This window comes from Lichtheimia ornata (genome assembly GCF_029851405.1).
Source record: "Lichtheimia ornata isolate CBS 291.66 chromosome Unknown scaffold00004, whole genome shotgun sequence".
Lineage (NCBI taxonomy): Eukaryota > Fungi > Mucoromycota > Mucoromycetes > Mucorales > Lichtheimiaceae > Lichtheimia > Lichtheimia ornata.
The window spans coordinates 853,226-869,665 of record NW_026695324.1 but is presented as its reverse complement, the minus strand read 5'-3'; the positions used below and the strand labels follow the sequence as shown (position 1 = coordinate 869,665).

Genomic DNA, 16,440 nt, shown 5'->3' with positions numbered 1-16,440 from the left:
AGTGTTGTATATTATGATTTGGACAGCAGATATGTAAAAAAAGAGAGAGCCTGATATAACTATTTACAAAAACAGAATGGGGGGATGGTTATGCATAAGATAAGAAAAAGTGCGTGGGGATAGATATGTATGCCATTCAATATTGATATTGCTGTTGTTGTTGATTGCTTGTGGGTGTCAAATGAAAAGAGGATGATGGCTGTTTGCTGATACCATTACTACTCGTGAGGTAGCTTGGTTTGATACCAGCACGCTTTGCGGCCGACATGAACATCATATCGCCAAAATCATCGAGCATGAGACTGTCATCCTCTTCGTCGTCATCATTTTGGGTGTCCTCGTGTTGCAGCTGGTGCTCCAACATGGGATCATCTTGTAGCTCATCAAAACATGCCTCGAGCCAAATGTGTTCCTCTTCTTGTTTTAACAAATCCTGCTCAACACAAATGGCTTCGTCTTGTTGAATGGATGCTTCGATGCTATCCTCATTGTCATCATCATGGGTGATGACATTGTACGGGTAAGAGGCTCGAGGTGGTTGAGAAATGAGAGCGTTGCGAATAAGCACAAAAGGAAGCAAACCACCTCCACCTTTGGATTGGCCGCTGTGCGTTACTTGTTCGAGTTTATGAAAGGAGAGACCGATGATAAAGTCGAGATCGCGGTCGTCATGGATGGTTTGAGACGACATTTTATGTATATTCGATTTTGAAAAGGAAAGTGAAAGAAAAGCGGAAAGAGAGAGGGGTGGGCGTAATGATAGCTTTTTGCCATTGTGGTGGTTGATCATCATCATCATCATACCCTTTCCTTCTCCCCCTCTCGCTCTCTCCGCACCCGAAAACAAACGCACACCCACCCACCCCCACTTTCCTAGTGTGAGTGTTTGTGCATGAGGTAAAACCCTGTGATCGGCTTGCATATTAACATCACTCTTTCCTTGTTTGCGTATAAAGACACCTCCCCATGACCTATTGCGACAGCAAAAAAGGGTTGATTGTCATGAGAGAGGCATAGAAAAGAAATCAATTTCCAGGGCAACGCGCGTGGTGCATGTGTGTGTTCATGTATCCATCACATGGTGTCCTTTATATTTCCTCATTTCCTCCATTACCATGCTTCCACATTATTGCTTGCCCTGAGTTGTCAAGCAACCCATGTTTGGGCTTATACTGTGCGACATGGTTCCTCGTTAACCTTGATTTTCCCACGTTGGGGGTTCAAGTTGTGCTGTGTGTGTGCTTATTTTGTCTTTTTCCCTTTCGTTTTGCCGTGTTGCTTCCCGATCCAGGAATATTGGCGGCATCAATTTTATGAGTGTGTAATAGCCAAAGCCACCTCGATTGGCGTAGTAGTCGCTCCCCAAACAAGAAAACGAGGGTTACATGGAATGGACATCGGCATCATTATGCCCGAGAAAACTATTCCTCGGCTATATGGGGGATTGTGTATCCCGTTGATGTTTATTAAGCATCATGATGCAAAACGTGCAGCAGCGGTATTAATAATGTGCGGAGGAGGCGTGCGTTGCATGTAAAATATAAGCCCGCGTATATGTGCTCTCGTGTATATGTGATGCCGTGATTCGGAGCGCTCGTCCCCTCATCATCAAGATGGATTTTGATCCCACTTTGAAATGTACCGAGGACTTGGTTTATGTCAATATCGGAAACCTACGATCGCTAGCATTCGATTGGATGAAAATGTAGACCGATGCTTTATTCACAATTTACATGATGCTGCTGTTTATCGTATTTTGTGCAATCAGCATTGAGCTGCATTACGTAATTGTCTCTATGCATTTGTCCATATATTACAAGGCTGCTGCTTGGATTGAAAAAAAGTTGTCGTTGGAATACCCCCCCTCACATCCCATGCTAATACAAATGCCACTGTTTGCTTTCGAGGAGAATTTCAAAGATCATTGCCACAAAGAAACATGCCTGATTTGATTCATTGTTACGACGACAACGAGAATGTGGAGTGCTGCTGCTGAGTCGAAAATGATGGTTGCCGCTGCAAATCACGGGCATTTCCAAAAAGTCATATGCCATCACAATTGTGTCATTACACATTCTCCTTATCAAAACTTGTTATACACCACCCACAAAGTCACGCGCCCACTAAATGATATGAATGCAATAGTCGACTTGTTTATCTGGAATGATAAAGGGAAAAGGGGGAGATAGAGAGAGATTGATTGACGAGAAGGGGGGTTGTGGATAAAAAGAGAAAGAAAATAAAGAGAGAGAGAGAGAGAGAGAGAAAGAAAATAAGAAAAGATGATCATGTTCCATATGAGAAAGAAGCTTTAAAAAAGGAGGATGTTGGTTAAAGCGTGTTGAGTGTGTGTGTGAGAGAAGAAGTGATGATTTGTACGTGTGTGATTGTTGCGTGCGTGCGTCGTGCGTGCGTGCGTGTGTGAGAAAGCAAGGTGATCGAATGATGTGAATAGTTGTTGTTGTGGTGATAATGTTGATGGGTAGATTTGTTACAAGCTGTCGAGACGTTGAAACGACCTACCACCTCGTGGCCTTTCATTGAGCTTGGGATTCTTCTTGGCAAGAATATCTAATATGCAATATGCAGGTCAACATGCAGCTCTCTTTTTTTGTATCCTATCTCTTCTCACACGCACACACCATCCTATCTATCTATCTATATCACACACACGATATACCTCCCACATCTACCCCCTCCTCTCATACACAGCAAACAACTTGTCTCCTACATGGAGCATACACTACTCACCTTTGTCCATAGATGCATGATCAAAGTCGCAGTCGTGCTTATCAGGATAACGATGCGAGTCGCAAAATACATAATCACACCTGCACTTGTTGCTGACTTGCTTGGCGAGTGGAATCTAAAGAAGGGACCATGGCCATATGAGAATGGGGGCTCATCACGGTGACATTGGAAAAGTCGACATACCTTGGCGCGACACATGAAGCATCGACCAGGACTCTTTTGTACAGGTCTTTGTGCTGATTCGGGGGGAGATGACTCATCAGCTGTTTTGACTGTATCTTCTTTGTTGTTCTCTTGTTCTTTGTCTTCTTGTGGTGATGTTGTTGCGAGTGCTGGTAAGTTGTTTGAAGGAGGTGGAGGTGGAGTTGTTGCCGCTACGGGTTGCTTGTCTAAGTTGTTATTATTGATAGGTGTAGATGATGGTGCTGGCTTGGCATCGGTAATAGCTATAACGATGGTTGATGATGATGATGATAGGTGAGTCGATGATGTGTATTACACACTATGCGTGTTGATGAATCGCTTACGTTGCTTGTTCTGCTCGGCTTGCTCCCGAAAGCATTTAGAGCACATATTATTGTATATCTTATTGCCATAAAAACCGCAGCCAGCAGTGCAGGGCATGGGCACTTCGGGAGCTTTGTTGTCTTCCATGGGTGATGATGAAGATGGTTGTCGCAGCAGTAGAGCAAAAAGGGAGTAGTGAAAGAATAGAGAGAAAAAGAGAAAAAAAGTAAGCAGCGGCGGATTGAGAAGAGGGTTGCGTAAAGGACAATGACGTTGCTCATTCATTCATTCAGCCAGCACTCAGCCAGACGTGTGAGTGGTGGTGTGAGAGAGTGTGTGAGGCTGCGGTAAGGAGATTTTCGGAAACACCAATAAGAATTACGCCTCATTAAGCAATTCTGAGTATCAACCACTAGGAGGGAAGATTATTGTTGCGGCGAGTGTGTGTAGGCGTGTGGCTCACATGTGAGTCATCTTTGTCGACTTTGAAGGTCTGTGTGTTATTCTGTGCACCATAAAGCATTAGTGAGCATTACACAGTCCCAGCACTAAACTTGTGCATTGATCCATCCATAATTGCACCATAGATCAACATCCACCGATATCCCGCGATTACCATTATTGCTTCTTTTCCAATGCTTGTTCAAGTACGCACCAATCAATTCAAGTCATCCTTGTCCACTTCCTAAACAAGGATCACCTCCGGCACCAACGATATCCGTTAACCGGCCAAGCTTTCCAAGAAGTTCATAGACACAAATGTCGTATGCTGCGCAATCCCCAACCAGTCACGGGTACGAGGATGATTCATGCTGCGGCATTCTACGCAATCATTCGTACTACCGTTCCATATAAATACCAGGTCTCTTTTCGTCTTTTCTTGCTTCCGCTTCCGTAATCGCTCGCACTCTCTTTTCTTTCCACCTAAACGACATACAATGACCTGCATTACCCACACTTCTCTTGCTACGCCGAATAGTTCACCCGACGATGTGTATGCTAAAGACCACCAACAAAAGAAACAGCAACAACAGCAACCATCGTCTTATCATGAACAACAGCGAGCATACGTGGGCGCCCTTGTTGGTAAGCATCGCATAAGCAGCAATGTTACGCAAAATTTTTTTCTCACTGAATGCATGATATGTAATCTAGATGTCACGGTACAGGCCATTGCATCCATTTGGCCCACTGCCAACAATGTCAACAACAATGGCGGCAATAGCAGCAGTCATCAACAACGTCGTCCTGTTGCCAATCTCGAACAATTTCTTTACCATATTCTCAAACATTCTCGCACCACTCATTCAACTCTACAACTTGCGATATTTTATCTCTTTCGTATCCGATCTCGCGTTCTACAACATCGTCATGACAACGTTTATATTGCATGTGGTCGACGCATGTTTTTGGCTTCGTTGATTTGTGCCCATAAATTCCTTCAAGACAAGACCTACAAAAACTTGGCTTGGAGCAAAGTCAGCGGATTGAGCGTCAAGGAAATCAATCATGCCGAGCGTGTCATGTTGCAACTCTTAGACTGGTCCTTGTATGTCAAGAAGGATACCTATGATCAGTGGATTCAAATGCTTAATTGTCACCTAAAGTGCCGCTCCTGCACTATTGTGGCACCTGCTTCCAAGAATGCCACTGCTACAACTACTACCCACGCCACTATCACCAACAACAACATTATGATTCCAACAGTCCTTCATACCCTTACAATGATGTCTCAACGTGCTACGTCCCTTAACGAAGATACGCCTGCTACGACAACTCCCATTGCGGCACTTTTACTCACGCCACCTTGTGGTTTATCACCTGAAAGCTGCGGCAATAGTACCATCCCCATCACCAGCAGCAGCAACAATAATAGTAAGACGATCCCATCTTTTGGTCCCGGTTCGCAGTATCACCCCACCACCAAGATCATGGATGGCAAAGCCTTAGTCAAATATGGTATGCCTACACCTGATCAGGCCAATGATGAAGGTAGTCTCGATAAGCCCAACAACAACCAGCCCATGATGGCGGCGTGTGGCGTTTTCCCGTCATCCTCCTTCATATCGATGATGAGATCCCCTGAACGCAAGCGTAAGGCCGTAGATATTGAAGAACATGAAAATATCAAAATGAAAAGAGTTACATTTTAGATAGTAATATCGCATATGACTTGTATGGTTTGTGAGTCCAAAATGCATATCGCTTTATCTTTTATTATAATACGTAATGACTTTTAGATACAATAATGAGTAGTGAGTGTGGAGGTGGGTGAGTGGTTGATTGGTTGGTTGGTTTGCTGCGGGGGAATCCAATGGTATTTCTTCGACGACAGCTCGGTTTCAGAATCAGAGCTTACCTCTTTTTCTTTCTCTCTTTGTGTGTCCTCCAAATTATCTCCAGTCTTTTTTTCCCGTTCTCTTTTTTCTCTCTACCACATCATGTCCAGCATCAAGGAGCAAAAAGCCCATCAGACACTTGATCAGAGCTCAATGCCAAACTTCAACTCTTCATGGGTGAACTACAAAGGTAAGCGTGTGTGCACTTGACAACTCGACAGATGATGGTGTCAATGGCTAACTCTATTGATCCGGCTTGTTCTCTTTCAAGGTGCTTGGTCTACGACTATCTTTGTCATTGTCCTCCTCAAGACTCTCTATTCCATTATCCCATTCATCAGCCCGGAAGCAAGTTGGACATTGACAAACTTGACATTCAATATCGTAAGTACATATGGGCTCTATGGCGTATGTGTGTGTGTGTATGTGTTGGTGTTCATGTGGGTGTATGTATGTGGTTGTGTTGGGTGTGTGCACGGATACAGCAGGTTTTGGGGGTGGAGGATAATGAGGGAGTTGCACAAAGGAACAAAGGTGAGAGTTGCATGATACTAAACAATGATGATATAGGGTCATTATATCATGTTCCATTGGGTGCAGGGCATTCCTTTCGAGAATCATCAAGGTGCTTATGATGGCTTAACGCTATGGGAACAAATCGATGGAGGTGTACAGTTTACAGCAACTCGAAAGTTCTTTACCGCAGTACCTATTGCCTTGTAAGTAAAGGAGAAATGATCCATACAGCCACATGATGCGCTTACATGAAGAAATACATTGTAGATTCCTGTTGAGCACGCATTACACTCATTACAACCTGTTATTGTTGGCTATCAACTTTGCTCCACTTATGCTCGTTTTGGTTGCCAAGCTCCCAGTCATGCATCGTGTACGGGTATTTGGCATCAACAAGATCGACCACGTGGTGGATTAACGACCTATGCGCGCGTTTTACAATACACAAACACACAACTCACATCTCGCTATACATCAACAACAGCAACAGCAACATTTCATATACATACGCACTAGCACGACATCCTTACCATTACCTACTTTTCTTGTCTCCCCACATCCGCTTCTCTCCCACACGACAACAACAACAACATGATTTATATCTCTCTCTCTCGCTTTCTGTTTTTCTTTTTCCCTCTCTCTCTCTTTTTTGTCAAGGTTCATGAATTGCTTTTTGAACAACAAGAACAATCACGCGAATGTAAATACAATGTAGACATTTGGGAATAGGGTCAGCAGGACGTGTGAGTCAACGTGTGTGTGCGTGTGTGTGTGTGTGATGTGTGGCGGTGTGGTTGGTTCGGCGGGATGGAGAACAATGGGATCCCGCGCACAATCGGCTCGAGTTGCCGACTGCTGGATATAAAATCAAAGCGTTCTTGGATGATTGATAAGGTCTTGGCACGAGCCAAGAGGTAAATTCGTAGATCCTCATGGATAAATTTATCCCGGCGCTCTGGATTTTCTCGTTTGAATGAAAACCTAAAAATGTATACTTGCCTTTGAAAGTCGTTGTCATGTGTACAGGGGCCACCATCCTCTAATTGCGACATCACCTTCACATACAAAACCCAAACCTGCATGTTGTCAATAACCTATCATTTACATGAGTCATCGGTGCTTGAACGCACAAACATGCACGGCGTATCATTATAAAAGGTAGCCTAGCAATTCGCTTTTATGAATAGAACAAAGACATGAGCTTTAATGTAGATAGCTGGAAAAGATACTAGTATGATGATGGATCGATGAACAATGAATAAATGGATATTGCCACCTGTCCTAAATTGGTAATGCCAGTTGCCGATTTATGCATTGTACAATCATCACACTAGGCACTGGAATTCTTTGTCTGAAACAATCAAATGGGATCATTGGGAGATGTACAAACGTAGTTTGGCTATTGCTGGAGAGTGATCTTCTACCGTGATATGATCATCAATGTAGTTTACATTATTAGCCATCATCATACACGTATACGATGTACGTACGTGTATGAAAAATGACAAAGGTGTACTATATAAGGGATGGACATGTTCACATTCACTAGGTGATCACTCTTTCCAATATGATGATTTCTATCAATGCGTAAAGAAAAAAAGTTGTAAAGTCATGATGATGGGGATGTGTCACAGGATGCAGTTTATGCGCAACAGTGAGTCAAGGATAAGTGTGGCTTGTGATGACTCGGAAAATGAGCCGCTGCTCCACCCTATTTTTTTCTTCCTTTCCCTTTTTACAACCACGCCTTCCACGACGACCACAATGGAGTTGCACGTTCCCGCCAAGGCTATTCCATACAACGTTCTTGCAGTTATTGCATCCACCAACAAGCTCAAGGAGACTGTCAAGTTGATTCCTTCGCGCGATGTCACCGAAGCAACACTCAAGGTGAATGCAGCAGCCACTTTGACGGGTGCCGCATCCATTGCGCGTTTCTTTATCCGCTATGCACAACTTTTGGACGAGCAGCGCCCAGAGTCTCAAAAGGAAGCTCGTCTTGTCGATTTGCTTGTTAGCAGCCCTGAAGCAGCTCTTCAACTTGTCAAGGAGCCTCGTCAAACCAAGTACCTTTTGAGTAACGAGCCTGGTCTTGTTGATTTTCTCGCATGGGGTGCTCTTCACGGTGAATCCTCTCCTGATGCTAGCTATGCTGCTCAATTGCAAGTGGTCAAGGATGCTTTGTTGCTTTCTGAAGAATGCCAAGCTGCAGCTGCTCCTGCCAGTGTCGACACGATCCCTAGCATTGAAGGCAGTGCTCCTGAAACCAACCCTATGGATGTCTTTAAGAATTTGATCGCCAGCCAATTGAACCAAATCTCTGGTGTGGATGCAAAGTTGATCTATGAATCGCTTGATTTGCCCCGTTCTCTCGAACACGGTGATTTGGCTGTTGCTGTTCCTCGTTTGCGTGTCAAGGGTAATCCCGCTCAATTCGCTCAACAATGGGCCGCTGCTTTCCGACCCAACGATCACATCACTGCCGCCGTCGCTATCGGTCCTTTCCTCAACTTCCGTATCAACCCTGCCGTCATGTTGAAACGCACCCTTGCTCTTGTCGCTGATATGAAGACTGAATATGGTAGCAACAAGCTCGGCAATGGCAAGCGTATCATTGTTGAATTCTCCTCCCCCAACATCGCCAAGCCTTTCCATGCTGGTCATTTGCGATCCACTATCATTGGTGCTTTTATCTACAACGTGTACAAGGCTAATGGTTGGGATGCCATCTCCATGAACTATCTCGGTGATTGGGGCAAGCAATATGGTAAGTGAGCATGCATGCATGAAGTAATGGGAATTGGGATATTCATTGTATTTTGTTGTGTACATAGGTCTTTTGGCTGTGGGTTACAACCGCTATGGTGATGAAAACGCTCTTCAACAGGATCCTATCAAGCACTTGTACGACGTGTATGTCAAGATCAATCGTGATGCTGAAGAACATCCCGAAATTCACGATGAGGCCCGTGCCTACTTTAAGCAAATGGAGGATGGTGAAGAGTCTGCTCTTGCTTTGTGGCGTCGCTTCCGTGATTTGTCGATTGTCAAGTACAGAGAGGTCTATGATCGTTTGAACATTCACTTTGACGTCTACTCTGGTGAATCTCAAGTGGGCGATGGAATGGCTCGTGCCATGCAAAAGCTTGCTGATGATGGCCTTTTGGAGGATAGCGAGGGTGCCAAGGTGATCAACTTGGAAAAGTTCAAGCTTGGAAAGACCGTGGTTCAAAAGCGTGATGGTACCACCTTGTACCTTACTCGTGATATTGGTGCCGCTTGGGAGCGTTATGAAAGATTCAAGTTTGACAAGATGATCTACGTCGTTGCATCCCAGCAAGATTTGCACTTGAAGCAGCTTTTCAAGACCCTCGATTTGATGAACTTTGAATGGGCCAAAAAGTGTGAGCACATCAACTTTGGTATGGTGCAAGGCATGTCCACTCGTAAGGGTACTGTTGTTTTCCTCGAGGACATTCTCAATGATGCCCAAGACATCATGCACGATGTGATGCGTAAGAATGAAGTCAAGTACAAGGAAGTTGAGGAGCCTGAACAAGTTGCTGATGAGATTGGTTTGTCGGCTGTCAAGATCCAAGATAACTCGGCTCGTCGTGTCAAGAACTACGAATTCGATCGTGCACGCATGTTCAGCTTTGAAGGTGACACTGGTCCATACATCCAATATGCCCATGCTCGTCTTGCCTCTGTTGAACGCAAGAGCGGCTTGCAAGTCAACCCCAACGCTAAGCTCGAGTTGCTCACTGAACCTGCTGCTCTTGATGTTATTCGCACCGTGGCTCAGTTCCCTGATCTTGTTCGATCCCTTCTTAATGGCCTTGAACCCTGCAATGTTGTCACTTATGCATTCAAGCTTTCTCACGATATCTCCGGATGCTTTGAATCCCTCTGGGTCCGTGGTGCTGAACCCGACGTCGCTGAAGCTCGTCTTTTCATGTATTGGGCTGCTCGTGTGACTCTTGGCAACGCTATGCGTCTCTTGGGTCTTCGTCCTCTTGACAGAATGTAAATTGTTACATCATTGCATGTATTCCCTATTCCTCTTCTTACTCCTCCTCCCTTTCATCCCTTTGCCTTTGTGTTTATCTCGCTATTGTTTATTCTACAGCACTTTTCTCCATCTACAATCTCCATGGTTCTCGCTTACATACGCACTCATCACTCATGTTTGCAACTTATTGTATAAAAACAAATACATTTTCTTGCTTGTAAATCGGCTTTTCATATTAAGGTGGTGGTGTGGGTCTTAGTGATACAAAAGACGGGTGTGTGTGAGTGAGAGGAAAGAACTAGGGTATGTCTATTGAAGATGTGGTGTGTGTGTGTGTGTGTGTGTGTGTGTGTGTGTATGCGTGGTGTTGAAGAAACAAGGTGAAGGGCGGATGTCATTAGGCTCCAACTGTCAAAGGCCGTTCCAAAAAGTATCGTAGTTGCTCTGATACTTGCTCGCTGGGTGTACGCACTGTCAAACGATACATCTAAAAAAAAACACCACGTTTCCCAAGTCAATGATCCGTTCGCCGTCTATAAACCATTAAGATACTACTTACATTCTGCTCCATGTTGGGTTCCAATCGTAATAACACGCCAACCTTGCCTCCACCTTTGCCAAGATCCATAACACCTGCACCAACAAAGTTGTTTGGATTGGGATCAACACCTGCCAAAAGACCAAGTTTGAAGCCACTGAGTAATGCATGAACTTGCTCAAGTTGAATAGGCACTTGGCTCGTAATGATGACTTGATTCTCGCGTGGTGGTCCACCAATTTGATTCCATCGTTTAAAGAAGCTAGCACCATCCATATTGCTGATGGGTTCCTGAAACTTGGTAATGACAATAGGCAACTTGATATGGATAGTGACATTGTTGTTGTACATGATGAGCATAGAAGGTGGATCATTGAACATATCAAGGCACTCGGTTTGAAGCAATTGTTGCACTTGAGCACCTGCACCAATCTCGGTAGGACTAGCACCCACGGTTCTCACATTGAGTTTGTCAGGCAACGATTCAACGTGCACCACCAAATTGGTCATTGGCATGGGCGTCTTGTTTGTCAAATACAATGCTAAACGACCATGTGCGCCATGATACTCGCTCTTGACAGATACTTGGAGATTGCTATCTTCATACAAGACGCCCTCTTGCATGTAATATTGTTTGTGTAAACCAAGCTCGTAACCAGGGGCCAAAGGCACATCCCCAAAAGCGGGTATATTTACATTGCTGTTGCTGATTGATAGATCGTCAAATGCCAACAAATCAGTTGCTGTTGCTGTTTGAGGAGATGATTGTTGTTGTTGTTGTTGAGTGGGCAAAGCAGCTGCAGCAGTGGATGGCGATGATGTTGAATCGGTTGAATTTAGACGCATAGACACCTTACGCTTGAGATCCTCTTGACGTTCAATGTTGGCTTCTTTACCACCAATGACCCACACTCGTTTATCCTCGGTATCACCAATCTTTTCATTGAGCTTGAGCAGTAATGTCGATTCACGTTCTGGGAAAGGTGGCATTTCTTCACACACTGTTTGCAACATGTCATCTGCAGGCATTGTCGAGATAGCGAGATATTCACATGCACGTTGTTGCAATTCGGAATCGAGAACATAGCGATATTGGTTGAAAACGGTGAGGACTTGACCCTTGATTTCAGGGAACAAATTCACAAATTTGACGTAAGTGGTCAACAACAATGCACGCGTGCTGAGAGAGCATAAATTGAACTTTGAATGAACGGCTGTAAATTGTTCAATAGGGCTGCAACCAGGATAATTGGCGATCAAGTGTCCAAATTCGCCGAGAATGTAGCCGCCCACCTTGAGCATGGTCTCATTGAATTGTGGCGACCCCAAATAGTTGAGCACTGTCTTGGCAGCATACTCTTGTAGCTCCTCGTTGTTCGTCACGATCTGAACCACACGATACCAAACCTCCTCGCCGACTTGTTCACCCGCTGTCGAGATCAATTGGAGGATCGTGTCGACATACCACGAATACGCTGTTGCAAACTTTTCAGCAAGAATAGCAATCTTGAGCACCATTTCTTCACGCATTGCATAATCGGCCACCTGAAGATATCGCAATAGCTCCGATACCACCGTCTTTGCATTCGACATGTCACACATTGAATACAACAAATCCAAACCACGGCGACGCACACTGATATCCTTGTCGCGAAGAGACATCATAATGGTTTCTTGGTGTCGTTTGATGGGTTCAAGGGAATCCGAGCATGCTGCCAAATGAGCCATCGTCTCCAAGCCAAGGTATCGCAAATTGGTTTCTTTGGATGAGATGAATCGACCCAGCAACTGTGCAGCTTGTGCGCAAATGGTTGAATTGCTGTCAAGATGAATGGCAAGATTGATGGCTTCAAACAAGACGGCGTTCTGTGCATTGCTATGTTGGACGTTCTTGGGCGCATCTTGGGAATTCGTCATGATGATTTGGAGAAGCTCGCTAATATCAGCCCGAAGCTTTTGATCCTCTGTACAACATGGAATGTTAAAATGTTGTCAATATAAAGGTAAAGAGCAATGACTTACCAGGTGGTGGATAATATTGCAAAAGACGCAAGCATTTGACTTGGAGCCATGGCGTAGGCACCTTATAATAGATGTAGTCCAAGCTGTAGTCCCGATCAACCAATATCCGCTTAAGACGATTGACAGCCTTTTCATAGCAACCAGCATACTCCACAGGATAGCTTTGAGCAAGCGTGAGGATGAGCGTAGTAACAGACAATGCAACACCCTAACAATTTAAATTAGTTCCCCATACCCCTTCTGTTCCATCCTATAGTTTGCTTACCAAATCATAATCATCCATCAATGACACAATGCGATCTGCCCAATCGGTGACAGGCAATACATCGGGATGCTTTCTGAAGAGACGCAACAAGGTCAATGCTGCCTTCTTTTTGACGAAGCTCTTGGAAGTACTGAAGAAAAGTGAATAAGCATTTCCACTCTAAAGGGCTTCGATAACTTGACTTACGGTGAGATGAGTAAGCGATGTACATCCGGGCCTAAAGATTCAGCCATTTCTCGTCCACCAATATTGGCAATAGCATGAAGCGCCAGACAATTGTTGATTTCATTCATATCATCGAGATCCTTCTTTGTCGAATTGACCACCAAACGAATAAGATCGCTGTTTTCGTGGAACAAGAGTGTCACTGCAAGATAGCCCTAATTTTGTACGACGTAAGTTCATATCCCTCCATATCCATCCTCCATCCTCCATCATCACCACTCCTTACAATTTGCTTCTCGCTGTATTTTGTACTGGCAATCAAGTTGACGGCTTCAAGATGTCCAAACTCAATATCCCAACCGAGAATGTACATGTACAAGAGCTTGCAGACATATTTCTTCTTTTGATAACCATTGAGATTGGTCTCTATAAACATCCCAAAAGAAAACAGTGAGTGGGCTACAATGAATACACAACAAAAGTCTTTTGCTTACCCTTGAACTTGGAACGAATGTTGGCCATCTCCTTGTTGATGCGTTTCTCTTCGAGTTCTCGCACGCGACCTAACCCATCATCAGATCCCGTCAGTAGCTCATTCTTCACTGCATAATAGTCCTTCACGTACAATTTCGAATGTCGGCTGTTGTTATCAATAAATGGAAGCATTGCAAACGTTAGTTTCTACTCTGTGCGTGTGTGTGTCGTATGGCAACGGTCGAGTTGAAAGCGTTTTTACCTATGAACCTATAAAGGTACACCATGCCCCCATTTGTTTAGTACCACGATCGCTCCATAGTAAAAGTAGATTGAGAGCATTGCACTTACACTGTGAGACCCCGCATGGCAGACATGGCTGGCAAGAGTATGAATCCTCTGGTGGGATGAGTGGAAAGGAGCTGGGAAGGGAAAAGGTAACGGGAAAAACGTATCCGTTTGCCAAAGTCAGCATCTTAACACATGCATTGTAGCAGCTCCAAAGTCCCCCACGTGACTTTTTCGACCTGAGTGATACTACTACTACAAGAATGAAATGAATGTCCCCATGATAAAGCACTATCTGCATTGCAAATTATACATGTAGAGGGCACATTTTCCTGCTCTCACGCATGATCTTTATTACAGGTCGCCTTCATCAGGCTGAATGATGATATGATTGTTGACGGTGGTGTTGGTGACTTCGAGATATTTGTTGATGCAACTTCCAGGCACGTAGTCTATTCAATGTATGAGTATAGGTGGACATTACCAATAAAGTGCTCCTCTAATACACTTACCAAATGATGTTCCTGGGTCACAGTAGCATTTACCATGTACGAGCCAATCGGGTTCGGTGGGACAATGCTCAAAATTATCGTGTTTGTAACCAATGTCATAGAACCAATGCACTTCCTTTGCACTCAGCATGAGAGCAACAGCGATTGAATGCACAGGAGCATCACCCCATCTATTCACGACCATGTTAGCCCTCGTACTTCTAATACCATAGCCATCCCTTTTTCTTACCGCTCATAAAAGAAACCTCCTGCACGATCCAAATGATTAAAGTAAGCTTGGTACCCCTCAGATCTAAGGAATTTTATAGACCCAATCTGTAAAGTAACGATGTAACGATTGTGAAAAGTGAGCCCTATTGTTCAACAACCTCCCTCCCTCCCTCCCTCCCATTCATACCTCAAAGTTACTCCAAAAATGGCAAAGATTGTAGGATAATCCACCATCTTCCGTAATCAAGTTGAATAAACTATCAGGGCGTGTTCGTGGATAAATGTATTGTGGATTGTCCCTGACGAAATCAAGCGTTCGCTCCCATAGAGTGGGAATCGTAAGAAGGTACTCCTGCAATGCGATTGTGAAGCCTGGAACACATTAAGTAAAGCGTGTGTGAAAAAGAAACATGCATAGATGATTACCATATTTGAGATCACGTTCCTGCATAAGTCTAAAAGGGTCATAGTCGATATCACAAGAAAACTTGACACCAGGTTCAACGCGCCTATGGGGACTATGTATGAGCTTCTGGCATCGATGATACATATACATACACGTACCAGTAATAGTCAAGATTATCCAACAATGGGTGCATGTAAAAGAATCCGGATTGATAGCGACACATGTGACGATAACTTTCACTGCCACCATACACGATGCCTTGACTGGCCATTTGTTGTCTGCACTCGGCAGCAAAGTTTTGATCAATCCATTCAGGATAGCTCCAATGTTCGGTGGGTACTTGGCCATAAAACGTCTCTGCATTGGTCATTTGACGTGTGAGATTGATAAATTCTTCGGAAAACGGCTCTTCATTCAAAAAGATCCATGGGTAGTTGTATTTGTGATTGAATCGATCTTCCAAATATCGCATGGATGATCGCATTGCATGCACTTCACGATTGCGTGCCAATGTCACGAAGGCCGCCTTGATACGCCCTTGACCTGGATCTGTCAATCGCTGGTATTCTTGTTCTTGTGGCGACAAGCTTTTGACAATGGTCATTTGCTCTTCCTTAGAGTCCAAAGATGAAGCTTCTTCTTTATCGTCGGGCTGTCGAATAAGAGATGGCTGTGATATTGATGATGACGAAGATTCTGCCATGGATTGTTGCTGCTGTTGTTGTTGAAGGAGAAGACCTTGATCTTTGGGGGCAAGAGCAATACGTTTGGCTGTATTAACAAATGATTCATAACATTGCTTGGATGAGTCGCACCCTAACGTGGATGTGGTATCCGTTTGCGATAAGCCCACCCATCCAATGGCTACCATGATGAGAAACAAAATCAAAAGTCGCATCATCCAACGAGGCATGCATTGCCTGGCTGGTCGAAACATGGTGTTGTTGGTGTTGTTGCTAGTGGTATATGAAGATGTGAATGATTATGGTGTCAATGCCAAACGAATGCACAATGGTAGAGGTGCTTTGAGAGTAAAATAAAAGTGAAAGATAATGATGCTATGTATTAAAGAAAACACACTATTGATGTAAAAGACGTTCATTCCAACTATGCAGCACGGTGTTGTACGTAAATGTCTTCTATCGATTAATAGGTCTGAATTAAAATATTGCCGCCGTTGAAAAGAGAGGCACCCACCCGTCAAATAGGTGGCCTAGCTAAAAGCTTGCCGATAGCATCGCCTACGCCCAGGCTGTCTTGGTATTTGTTGGCGAATTCCGCCACTTGATGAAGGATACTCTTATCGAGGAGTCGAACGAGGTCGAGTGTACAACTATCAACGTGGAAGTCTGTTGATTGCGGAGAATGTTGCATGTTGTTGTCAGCTCACATTTATCGTGTGCATATGCAAAGCCTTCCCCCCCCCCACCCCTCT

The 16,440-nt window shown here is 44.3% G+C and overlaps 7 protein-coding genes across 7 annotated transcripts; 3 read left to right on the top strand and 4 right to left on the bottom strand.

Annotated features, from left to right (window-relative positions):
• Window positions 1-136: 136 nt before the first annotated feature.
• On the bottom strand, window positions 137-691 carry O0I10_001733 (uncharacterized protein; the record flags this gene model as incomplete). The annotated part of the gene is made up of 1 exon (XM_058481825.1): window positions 137-691. One exon carries the CDS (start codon window positions 689-691, stop codon window positions 137-139), a length of 555 nt encoding a protein of 184 aa, XP_058347682.1.
• A 1,800-nt stretch (window positions 692-2,491) lies between these two features.
• Window positions 2,492-3,405, bottom strand: O0I10_001732 (uncharacterized protein; the record flags this gene model as incomplete). The annotated part of the gene is made up of 4 exons (XM_058481824.1): window positions 2,492-2,571; window positions 2,752-2,866; window positions 2,935-3,197; window positions 3,279-3,405. 4 exons carry the CDS (start codon window positions 3,403-3,405, stop codon window positions 2,492-2,494), a joined length of 585 nt encoding a protein of 194 aa, XP_058347681.1.
• A 791-nt stretch (window positions 3,406-4,196) lies between these two features.
• On the top strand, window positions 4,197-5,411 carry O0I10_001731 (uncharacterized protein; the record flags this gene model as incomplete). The annotated part of the gene is made up of 2 exons (XM_058481823.1): window positions 4,197-4,344; window positions 4,414-5,411. The coding sequence occupies 2 exons, from the start codon at window positions 4,197-4,199 to the stop codon at window positions 5,409-5,411; spliced, it is 1,146 nt and encodes a 381-aa protein (XP_058347680.1).
• A 288-nt stretch (window positions 5,412-5,699) lies between these two features.
• On the top strand, window positions 5,700-6,531 carry O0I10_001730 (uncharacterized protein; the record flags this gene model as incomplete). The annotated part of the gene is made up of 4 exons (XM_058481822.1): window positions 5,700-5,787; window positions 5,869-5,981; window positions 6,168-6,316; window positions 6,381-6,531. 4 exons carry the CDS (start codon window positions 5,700-5,702, stop codon window positions 6,529-6,531), a joined length of 501 nt encoding a protein of 166 aa, XP_058347679.1.
• Window positions 6,532-7,877: 1,346 nt separating this feature from the next.
• O0I10_001729 (arginine-tRNA ligase) lies at window positions 7,878-10,143 on the top strand (the record flags this gene model as incomplete). Its single annotated transcript, XM_058481821.1, has 2 exons — window positions 7,878-8,880; window positions 8,948-10,143. 2 exons carry the CDS (start codon window positions 7,878-7,880, stop codon window positions 10,141-10,143), a joined length of 2,199 nt encoding a protein of 732 aa, XP_058347678.1.
• Window positions 10,144-10,522: 379 nt separating this feature from the next.
• O0I10_001728 (uncharacterized protein) lies at window positions 10,523-13,781 on the bottom strand (the record flags this gene model as incomplete). The annotated part of the gene is made up of 7 exons (XM_058481820.1): window positions 10,523-10,612; window positions 10,685-12,627; window positions 12,686-12,893; window positions 12,951-13,080; window positions 13,137-13,330; window positions 13,402-13,541; window positions 13,610-13,781. 7 exons carry the CDS (start codon window positions 13,779-13,781, stop codon window positions 10,523-10,525), a joined length of 2,877 nt encoding a protein of 958 aa, XP_058347677.1.
• Window positions 13,782-14,231: 450 nt separating this feature from the next.
• O0I10_001727 (uncharacterized protein) lies at window positions 14,232-15,876 on the bottom strand (the record flags this gene model as incomplete). Its single annotated transcript, XM_058481819.1, has 6 exons — window positions 14,232-14,329; window positions 14,390-14,559; window positions 14,619-14,704; window positions 14,787-14,971; window positions 15,026-15,108; window positions 15,164-15,876. 6 exons carry the CDS (start codon window positions 15,874-15,876, stop codon window positions 14,232-14,234), a joined length of 1,335 nt encoding a protein of 444 aa, XP_058347676.1.
• Between the last annotated feature and the right edge of the window lie 564 nt (window positions 15,877-16,440).